Consider the following 11,505-nt stretch of genomic DNA (forward strand, 5'->3'; position numbering starts at 1 on the left):
TGTCGAGCCAGTGTGATGTAAAGAGGCGGGCTTTGAGCCTCCTAGCCAACAGCTGCAGTGTTCCTGCAGGCAGCTGTGCCTCTCATTGGAAGACTAGTAATCTCAATATCTTCTAAATTACCGAATTAGAAAAAAATTCACCCCCCTCACAGTGAGAGGACATCTAGAAATTAGCTATTCAGACTACACTCATCTTTTGTACCAGGCTGTAAACATGTGTATTAATGCTGCAAAGATCGTCTTTTCCCCATTCATGTGTATGTGACTTCCGGTACTTCCGGAGCCAGCCTCAAGCGGATCCTCGATGAACTGCAGCTTCTAACACTTCCGCATTGGACTCATATTTTTAGACCGGAGGTTGCCGCTTGTTTGTGACATATGAAGGAAACATGTTTGTAGCGATTACAAAGAGCCAAAAGCCGCTGAGAGGCTGACGCTGGGCCTAGTTATTGCCAGACGCGCTAAAGCAAAAATCACTAACGCACAAAAAGTAAGTTTAACCTTTTATTACCAAAAAAAGGATGATAAACTCATGATAAAGTGCACAAACAGAAAATAGGAAAAATAAGTGATAAATAGCTTTCATAAGCAAAAAGTAAGCGAAAAGCAAGCGGTCAACAAAAAGTACGGAGACCAAGCTCACCCCCTCTCTCTACCTGCCAAACAAAGGAACACAGGTGGCCTAAATGAACTCAATATCCCCGCCCCTAACACATGACCCGTAAATAACCTAATTAACTAATCCCACAATAAACTATATTGTAAAGAAACACCATAATAACACCACACAAAGTATATTAACAATATCCTACCCTAAACTTAAAAAAATAACATTATATAAACACTTGAACCCCTTCATGGCTCCAACATACCAGCCCCTAATTATTAAGTTATTACACAAAATAATTACGCATAACATTAATAGGAGACATGATACAATTCAACTCAATATTAAAAACCCATGTCTTCTTTCTTCTTCCTTCATGAGTCAGAGTCAATACAGTCAGAGTCCATAATTTCCCATCACAGTCAGATGAGTCTTATTCAGTCATTTCAGAAAGTTCTGTAAGTCAGATCAGAGTTCAGATAGAAGTCCAAGAGTCCCAGAAACAGCAACAGCTCCTCATCCATCTTCAGCTTCCTGTAGTAGGCAGATCTTAGTTATTGGTCGATCAAGGCAGCTGCTCTTGGTTTTAACCTCTTCTGTCCGGAAACGTTTGCAGGACTCCAACAATGTTAGAGGAGTGGGTTAAACTAGACATAACACACAACTTCATGACTTGAGTCAAAGTAGAGATCCTCTTTTTTTTAAAAATATTTTTATTGAGAAATATGGCGAGTTTACAATGACAGATCAACACTGGAATCACAAAAGAAAATAGTGAGTGACTTTTACAACAGAATACTGAGCATCCCAAGTATTGAAGAACAAAAATAATAATACAACAAGCCATAATTTCCTTTTTTTCAATTTTTCAGTGAGCAGAAAGATAAAAGAAAACAAAACATGACATAACTCCCAAACAATATCAATATATAGTAATGATGTTAATAACAGTTATAATGGTAATATATCAATAAGACTAAATAGTAGATATCCTCTTCCTCAAATGTTGCTCCAATACAAGTGAAAGTTGCTCAATAAGGGAGTGCTTTAAAAATACTTTAGTTTTCCAACTATTTTTTTTTAAATCTCTAAATGTTGTATTTTCACAAGTGCATTCAGGACCACATGGGTGAACATTCTGCTACCTTAAGTTTATTTAAAAAACAATATATACATTTTCAAACTCACATGCTGCAGATTTACAGCTTCAAAATAAAAGGAACAATATTGACCAACCACAGAATAAAGACAGCAGCTAAGTTACTTCAAGCACAGACAGGTTAGTTTCAAATGTTCACCTGGAATCAAACAGATTTTTGAAAAGCAAAGAAAATTCATCAACTGACTCCAGAGTAACAGTAAGGTGCATTTCGACCTTTTAGTTCCCTGGAACTAAAAGGTTCCTGTGTCCCAATTGTTGTCTGCGTTTCGACCGCCGGCTGAAGTCCCGGGTAGATTGTGCAAATCCATTATTCTTTATTCTTTATTCAGAACCCCATTAGCCGCCACTAACGCAGCAGCTACTCTTCCTGGGGTCCACATAAAACAAACATAACATACAAAATATACATAAAATACAAAACAAAAAATGGTACAAACATTACAAAGAAAAACTGAATGCTATACAGAAATAAAATACAAAAAACAAAAAAAAAATGCTACAAACATGAAATACAACTACTGAATATACTACAAATGTAAGATACAACAACTGAAAACTGAAAATGCTAAAAACACAAGGTAGAAAAACTGAAAACTGAAAATGCTACAGACATCAGACAGAAAAACTGAAAATGCTACAGACATCAGATAGGCCAGTGACGTATGGAGAAAAAAAATCATATTAAATAATATTTTGAAACCTTTTTTTTTTTAACCAAATTTTATTCATTTTAACATTTAAAAAACTGCAGAAAGACAAACAGAGACAAGCAAATGAATACATTTATGCAAAGTGTATGACAGAGAGCGCACCTAACAAAAAAATAAAATAAACTAAAGAAAAATAATAATAATACAGAAACAAATAATATAAAAAAACAAAACAAAGAAGGACATCAGGTTATCAATCATCAACATGTTCTTCCTAGATCACTCGTGAGCATATATAATCATCCTGCCACAACTTTAGTTCAGTTACATAGATTGCATTCTTTGAAAGTGAGAGATGAGAGGCTGCCAACACCTGTAAAATGTATCTGTTGAACCATGAATGGTGTATTTGATCTTTTCCAATTTTAAAAATGATAGCAGATCCTGATATTTTGAAATCTTAATAAAAAACTAAACTAGTTTGCATTCCCAGGAACTCTCTGTGTTTCAACAACTGTGTAAACTCCACAAACACTGTTACGTCAACTGAAAGTCCCAGGACCTTTGAAAAGTACTGCCCCCCCAAGCAGGGGCTTTTCGGGGGGGGAGATTATCTACCCCTGAACAAAATTTAGACCCTGGTTCCTCCAGTCGAAACACACGTAGTTCCGGGGTAAAGTCCCTAGTTCCGGGGTAAAGTCCCTAGTTCCGGGGTAAAGTTCCTGCGGCCTACCACTCTGGTGTAGAGAGTAATGAGAACTTTCATGGACATGTAGAGGATTTTAAAGTACGGTATTTGTCTTCCCATAATACTTGATAAAATACAGATACTCAAAACATGTGATTAAGTACAGTTCTCAAGCTAATTCACTTTGTTACTGTCCGCTGAGACTGAATGACATGCCTTTCAGTATTTCAAACCCCTTTATCTACAAGTTGTTAACAAATCCACTGAAGACTACGAAAGCCCTAAAAGGACATGATTAAATACATTTTATTTTCTCTTTTTTTTCTCGAGATAATGAAGAAATTAAGACGAGAAAACTGAGAAAATCCAAAAACCCAAGTTTTTTAATAAGGAAAAATAATTCAAATCCAGAAATTATGTTTTAAAAATGACATTAAATGAAGTTAAGGTGTTAACTCAGATTCGGGAGCAGGACCACACCTAAACCACACCCTCAATCACCTGACAAGCCTTCTTAAACGTAGCCAGCCTACTCCAACTGCTTGTCCGTGATTCTTCAACCCACCCTCCCTCACCTTACTCTACTGCACTTAACCTATTTCCTTGTCCTCTCCTACTCAACTCGTGCTCGCTCCTTCCATGCCCTGTCTACTTCCAGGTACAACCTGGGTCAAGATCAGCTCCGGCAGGATAACGCTGAGACGGAACCCCCATCCTGAGTCTCCTTCTGCTGGGCACACCACGCACAACTAATTCATTAAATGTTCAACTTATATCCTTGTGTGGCGTGGTCCTTGCTAGTGAATAGTCATACAAGCATTATGTTTGGCATGGCTAAACAAGAAATAGAAATAAGAAAGATGCAAAATAAGATTCTGGTGTTTTCTATTATTACATTTCAAATCATCATCCTCAAAAGTCACAGAAAAACATCTGTGGTGTTGATGCTTTTATCAAAGATTCTTAACACTTCTTCCACCACTGGGGCAGATTTACAGAATAATCTGGAGTAATAATAATAATCGTTCTTTATTATTAAAACTATATCTGTGCTTATCTGTGTCTTTATAAGCTAAAACCTTTGGATGATGATTCATTGATTTTGATGTTAGAGACACATTTTCCATATGGGATCTATAAAAGTAAACATATGTGGCGAGAAAGTAATCAAAGAATTCCCCTGGCATGGATCCACACATCAGTTCTGGCCCCATCCAGGAACGAGAGTCAGACTTAAGCCTGAAACGCTGAGATCAACAAAGTGCACAACACTTCTGTCATTCATTAACCTGATTTCATACTGCGACAGTGATCCAAGCTGCTGACTTTACGCTGGGTGTCTCATATTTAAGCAGTCTTCATGCATGACATAATGGAGCTGACACTGTGTTTGGCTGCATGATAGCTGTTTGCCGTTTGGGAAGTTCATGAGGCAGGGAGAAGGGAGTGGAGAGAGGGAGTGTGTGGGAGGAAGAAGGGAGGAAGGAGGGATCCAGGGAGTGCATCTTGCAGCTTCTGCAGTACAAGACGCTGTCAGCAGCAGCAGCAGCAGCAGCACAGCTGAGCTCTGCACGCAGATGTTTGAGAGCAGAAGAACGAGGAACATGTTAACTAAGGAGACGTATCATCAAGACCCTAATCTGTGCGGTTAGGAGGAGGACACTGGAGGGTGATAACTCTGATCAGTTTTGGAGATGAACAGCTGCAAACTGTTGGGTAAGAACAATAATCACACAGCTGTCTGTTTTTTTTATTGACCATCACAGAACATTTATTCCCTGTATTAATCAAACTGATGCACAGCTTGGAAACTCCTCTCTTTATGATGTTCAGCTGCACATACAGATTAAATCCCTTAACTAACTTGTACACTTTCACCCTCGTTTATGCATGCATGCTTCTGCAGTGGGATGTATTCATTTACAGAATTGTATGGTCAGTTATCCCTTTGAAGACAGAGAGATGTCTGAAAGGTAACTTCTTTTATACTGCTTCATCCATGACTGACAAACTGCACCGGGAACTTTTGAGAGACCTGAGCCTGACATGAATTACAAACACCTAGAGGCCATCTTGGAAGATGACATTTCTTAAAGTGGACACAGACTTTTTTTTTTTTTTCAATAAACAAACAATCTTCTTCTTTTGTGCTCCATCTGCTCCCTGTAAACACAAGGCCAGCCACAAAGTTTTGGTTCTGGTGAGACATCATTCCTGGTGCATGCATATTTTTTGCATGCATTCACTGTATGTCTCCATGCATGTGCCTGAGACTGTGTGTGTTAAAAAAGAGCCCATTCTTTAATAATAGCCACTTCACTAATGCTGACATCATTGCTGCAGTCAGAGCGGAACAGCCGGGCGGGGTTTGTCTCTCTCAGGACCTCACACTGGCTCGGTGACCAGTTCACTAAACTTAAAAATCAAAAACATGCTGCTTTAATGGCGCAGAGGGAGTGTGTGCGTTTCCCAGAACAGGCAAGGTCACTCATGTCTGTGTGTGAGAGTTTTTCCTGTTTATCTCCTCATGTTTATCGTCTCGTAGTAAGCTCTGTCTGAGGAGTTGGCATCTCATGCTGCCAGACAAACCCAGTGTACCGGCAAAGTGATCATGTTGAAACATGGAGGCGCAGTTATTTTTTGAAAACAGACAACAGGATGATCTTCCTCTGCAGACCTGACACACATGTTCTGACGCCCCCACCGTCCATGGACAGCCGTCAAAAAGCAGATGCACAACTCTCATTCTCACGCCCACATGGGCAAGTATGCAATGAACAATGTGTATTAATCAAACCCACTAATCCCGGTGTCAGGGTCTTAGGATGTCATCATCCAGGAATTTAGGAAACATCAGAAAGGTTGCCCGCATGGATCTCCATCTGTGTTTTCATGTTTGACCTCATTATCATTTCCTGCCAGGTGACATGTTCACATCTCTGTCTGTTTGTTAAGTCAGTGTATAATGTTTCTGTTTGCTCCAGCGCTCCATGATTGTGCTCCCCTGACACAGGTCGAGCTGGATGTTATGTCATAACTTGGGAATGTCTTGGCAGAAAAAGGAGGAAGACTTGGAACAGAGACAAGATTTAGTTTGAGGTCTCTCACATGCGAGCCTGTGGTGGATGAGAACATCAGTGTGAGACACTTACACGGCGATTGCTTCTAGTTAAAAGAATCACATCTGGTCTCATGCTGTACTTCCTCACAAATTAGATCATTGATGTGTTTTTCACAACTCCAGTGTAAGTTTTTTATAATATTATGAAACTGATAACAGGAGTCTGAAACCACAAAACTCACATCTGAACCCAAAACATTCAGCTCACTTCAGGAAGAAACAATCCTGGTATTTTTAGTCAACACATTAGAGAGATGTCTGGAGTTCATTTCTCATTAATTCTGTTTTTTTATTCTCAGATGTGAAGATGTGGGCACTGATGGGAGCAGTCTGTCTGTGCCACTGCGTCTTTGGACAGCTGTTTGACACCAAAGCGAAAGGAGCGCCACCGCGCCTGATATGCAGTGTCCCCGGGTCACCAGGCCTACCGGGCAAAAACGGTCCCAGCGGGCCCCCTGGAGCAGATGGGAATGTGGGTATCCCAGGAAGAGATGGCAGAGATGGCAGGAAGGGGGAAAAGGGAGAAAAGGGAGAAGCAGGTATTATATGAAACATGACATGTGCAGATAAATATACTACCACTCTGTGCCCGAGAAACGCAGGCAACGGAAAGTTTAGGAGAGGGAGCTGGTGCTGAGAAGATGCACTCAAAGAAAATGTATGACAATTAATATCACAGTTATGAGATGATGCTGCAGATAGACTGTGCAGATGTTTGGATTAGCACCTACTGAAGGCTTAAAGGACAAATCTGTGTGATCAGACCTCAAACATCAGACTCCCCCTGAGGAGCAGGGTCAATGTAGACAGTGGTAAAAACAAATACAAAGCTTCTGTGTGTCTTTAAATTATAAATATATATATATTATAAATTATAGTTTAAATTATAGGATTACTCTTATAACTGAAGCATCATACAGTCGTATTCATACCTCTAAATATTGCATGATTAAAATTCATTAGTAAAAAGCTAAAAAAAACAGTTACAGTCAGTGTAAATTCACCAGAAAGAGAGTTCTATCTTTATTTTTACAATACATTCACAATATAAAGGGTCCCTTGCTTTGCTACATGCTTTGATACACTGTCAACATAACCTTCTCAGAGGAAGTAACAATGGTCACTTAAAGAATCTAATGATGAAGGTCTCAACAGGGGCCTGTCTGAGGGACTGACTTATGCAGGGGGAGCATGAAATATGTATCATTTATTTATCCAAACATGTTTACATCCTGTTTCAAAATTTGGTTTTGCCCATCCTCTATTTGTACACACTGTTTTAGGGGCGTGGCTTATTTGACTGACAGTCCAAAGGCCCACCTCAACTCCCCCTCTATATGTCTTGCTAGATCATCCAAAAGTTAGGTGGAGTCAGCGTTTCCAATATGGCGACCGCCTTCTATGGCTTCAAATCTCTGCTTCAGAAATGAAGAGGTGACATCACTGAGCCTACATCCATGATTTATGCATCACTATCATCGCCCTCTCTTTCTTAATCTCCCTCTATCCCTCTGTCCAACACGGTCTCAGCAGATGTGTGTCTAACATGAGTCTGGTCCTGCTGGAGGTTTCTGCCTGTTAAAGGAAGTTTGTCCTTGCCACTGTAACTTGCTAAATGCTGCAAAGTGCTCTGCTCATGGTGGATTAAGATGAGATCAGACTGAGTCCTGTCTGTAAGATGGGACTGGATCTTATCCTGTCTTCATGTTGGGTCTTTGTTGATAATAGAACATAGAGTACAGTCTAGACCTGCTCCGTTTGGAAAAGCGTCTTGAGATTTGGCGCTATAAAAACTGATTGATGATTATGCTTTTGGCAAACCTCTTCTTTTTAGGTCCTTTTTGGGTCAATAAATGCCCCCCTACTCTGTTGTGTGTCTATACACAGGAATATAACAGCTGTGTGATACCTTAATGATCATTGTTGAAGTAGGAATTATACAGAGAAGGCAAATCCTTTGACATCCTGGACAAGTCGTCTGCCTATCACAGGGATGTCAATACGGAAACACCACCTAAACTAACATGCATGTCTTTGGACTGTTGGAGGAAGCTGAAGTACGCATGCATGCACACAGAGAACGTGCAAACTCCACAGAAGGGCCCCAGCAGAAATTCAAACCAGAAAACATATTACTGAGAAGCAACAGTGATAACCAATGAACCGCTGTGCAGCTTTGATCAATCATAAAAATAATGTAATCAATAAAAATAGAATATAAAGTTAAGAATCATGTAAACTGGAAAACAATAAAGGTGAAGAAACAAGGGGACATATTAGAACAAATATATCTCACAGTGTATCACTTCAATACTGTTTGGATCCTTTTTTATTTAAGTTTAAAAGCATAATAATATATTTATGGATTTTCAAAAATTAAATCTTGTTTTTTGTCAGCTTCTGTCCTCCATAGTTCACATCAGGACAGGTACAGAAATTAATTTATGATAAGATGTTCTCAGATTTTGTAGATTCATCCAGGGGCACAGCAGGAGCACTGCCATACAAAAAGATTTATTATGTTCTTTCACAGCCAAAAATTTCATTTCAGGTAAAGCTGCCATAATGTTGGAGAATACTTGAAAGACCTGTGTGTGTCCGTCTCCTCCAGCTGTACTGTATGGTATCATCTGTGCAGCCTGAGGAACAATAAATCTGTCAGAGAAATATAAACTTCAAGCACCTCAGTTTTCCATTGTGTGTGGAAACAGGAATTCAGCCACACACCTTCATATGGACATAATGTTAGATATTTATAGTATTGCACAAGCAAACAGTATATGACTCACTTTGTTTCCTAGCTACAGGGAATGTATCTGCAGTGAGCTGAGTTTGAAATAGTTTGCATGACTCTATCCAAAACTGTGCTGTTCATGCTCCAAGGTTGGCTTAATGCGTAACAATGGGTGGGGTTTAATGTTTCCAAAGACAGTCCCTTTAAAAGTCAACAAGAGCATAACAGAAACAAAAACATAAGCACAGAAGTGACACAAGAATTCCATCATAATGATGTTCCTCTGTTTCAGGGTTCAAGGGCAGAGTTGGCCCAACAGGTAAAATCGGAGCCAGAGGTGATCGTGGTCCTGCAGGTAAAAGAGGTCCCACAGGAGAGGGTGGGGGCCTGGGGTTACTCGGTCCTCCTGGTCGTGAAGGAGAGAAAGGGAACAAAGGAGCTCGAGGACCAAAGGGAACTGCAGGAATCTGCAAGTGTGGAAGCCTGCTGCCTAAATCTGCCTTCTCTGTGGGAATCACCAGCAGCTACCCTGAAGAGAAAATCCCCATCAAATTCAACAAGGTTCTGTTGAACGAGGGGGGACACTACAACCCTCAGACGGGCAAGTTCATCTGTGCATACCCAGGCATTTATTATTTCTCCTATGATATCACACTGGCCAACAAACATCTGGCCATCGGGCTGGTGCAGAACGGTCAGTTCCGCATCAAAACCTTTGATGCCAACACGGGGAACCACGACGTAGCTTCAGGGTCCACTGTGATGTTCCTGAACCCAGAAGATGAGGTGTGGATGGAGATCTTCTTCAGTGATCAGAATGGTTTATTTGCAGACCCGGGCTGGGCTGACAGCTTGTTCTCTGGCTTCCTTCTCTATGCAGACGCAAACTACTTTGATGAACTCGCAGAGGACTATTCATAGCACACAGAAACCAACAGAACCTAAACTGCTAGTCATTGTTGTTATATAATATACCAGTATATGGTATGGTCAAACTATATTTTTATACAAATGTTTGTACTGCTAAATATATTATTACTAGAGAGACTTATCTACTGATTTAAAATGATACTGTTTGATAAGCTTGAATAAGTCTCAGATTATTTGTTTTATGATGGACACAGAAGTATAAATAAAAAACAAACATTGTGGACTGCCAGAGCTTGTTTTTTTTCCTTCTTTATAAAATGAACATAACAAAGCATGTGTGAGAAAAATACACTGCAGGATAATACTCCTCCTAGTCCTACCACTACTACTACTACTACTCTCTCACCCCTACTACTACTTCTATACCACTACGACGACTACTACCACAATTACAAAAAAATGGGGCTGCTGTTTAAAAGGTTGCCGAAACAGAATTTGATGGTCTGGAATCCATTTAAGCTATTTATTTATTTAAAATAATGCAAAGACAACATGCCAAACTTTGTCATTTGTGGATAATTGTGGTGGTTCACTTTGTGCATTTGATGAAAGAATTACTGATTATATATATTCTTTATATTTAAAACACTTCAACACAATCAAATTGACATCTCGGTTATAAGATAAAAAATTTTATAAAATACCTGTTGAATTGAAAAATCTGGTTGGACATCTGCACCTGTTATTATTTGTCTGGGGTGCTGGGATGGAATTTAGGGAATGCTCCAGCAAAAGGGTAAAAAAGGGTCTACAAACGCCCATAGTCAGAAGTTCTTTTTAAGGTTCAAGGTTCAAGGTTCAGAGATAGATAACAAGCTAAAAGTACACTATAAATAAATAAATAAATAAATAAATTCATAACCTGAAGCCTACAGTAAGGGAATATAAAAAAGGTAGTTTAAAACCAGAAAGTGCAGTAATGTGTGCATGCAGTCACAGCAGTGAAGTGCAGAGAGCATACCTAGGTCAGAAAGTTCACAAGTCTCTCAGCTTCTGGAAAGAAGCTACACCTTAGGTTAGTCTTATTGTTCTGGCTTTTAGGCTGCGCAGCCTCCTGCCCGAGGGGAGGGGGGTGAACAGCCCGTGTGCTGGATGGGTATAGGTCCTCCATGATGTGCAACGCCCTTAAGTTATCATTATTCATTTTTCTTTCTTTCTGTCTGTCTGTCTGTCTTCTTTCTGTCTGTCTGTCTGTCTGCCTTTCTGTCTGTCTGTCTTTCTGTCTGCCTTTCTGTCTGTCTGTCTTTCTTTCTTTCTGTCTGTCTGTCTGTCTGTCTGTCTGTCTGTCTGTCTGCCTGTCTGTCTTTCTGTCTGTCTGTCTGTCTGTCTGTCTGTCTTTCTGTCTGCCTTTCTGTCTGTCTGTCTGTCTGTCTGTCTGTCTGTCTGTCTTTCTGTCTGCCTTGCTGTCTGTCTGTCTTTCTGTCTGTCTGTCTGTCTTTCTGTCTGCCTTTCTGTCTGTCTGTCTGTCTGTCTTTCTGTCTGCCTTTCTGTCTGTCTGTCTCTCTGTCTGTCTGTCTGTCTGTCTTTCTGTCTGCCTTTCTGTCTTTCTGTCTGTCTGTCTGTCTGTCTGTCTGTCTTTCTGTCTGCCTTTCTGTCTGTCTGTCTGTCTGTCT

At 40.0% G+C, this 11,505-nt stretch overlaps 1 protein-coding gene across 1 annotated transcript; it reads left to right on the plus strand.

The window, feature by feature from the left end:
- Window positions 1–4,638: 4,638 nt before the first annotated feature.
- On the plus strand, window positions 4,639–10,121 carry LOC117832010 (complement C1q tumor necrosis factor-related protein 7). The gene is made up of 3 exons (XM_034710957.1): window positions 4,639–4,823; window positions 6,528–6,767; window positions 9,255–10,121. The coding sequence occupies exons 1-3, from the start codon at window positions 4,802–4,804 to the stop codon at window positions 9,881–9,883; spliced, it is 891 nt and encodes a 296-aa protein (XP_034566848.1). The 5' UTR covers window positions 4,639–4,801; the 3' UTR covers window positions 9,884–10,121.
- The last annotated feature ends 1,384 nt before the right edge of the window (window positions 10,122–11,505 follow it).

This window comes from Notolabrus celidotus, chromosome 2 (assembly GCF_009762535.1).
Source record: "Notolabrus celidotus isolate fNotCel1 chromosome 2, fNotCel1.pri, whole genome shotgun sequence".
NCBI classification, from domain to species: Eukaryota; Metazoa; Chordata; class Actinopteri; order Labriformes; family Labridae; genus Notolabrus; species Notolabrus celidotus.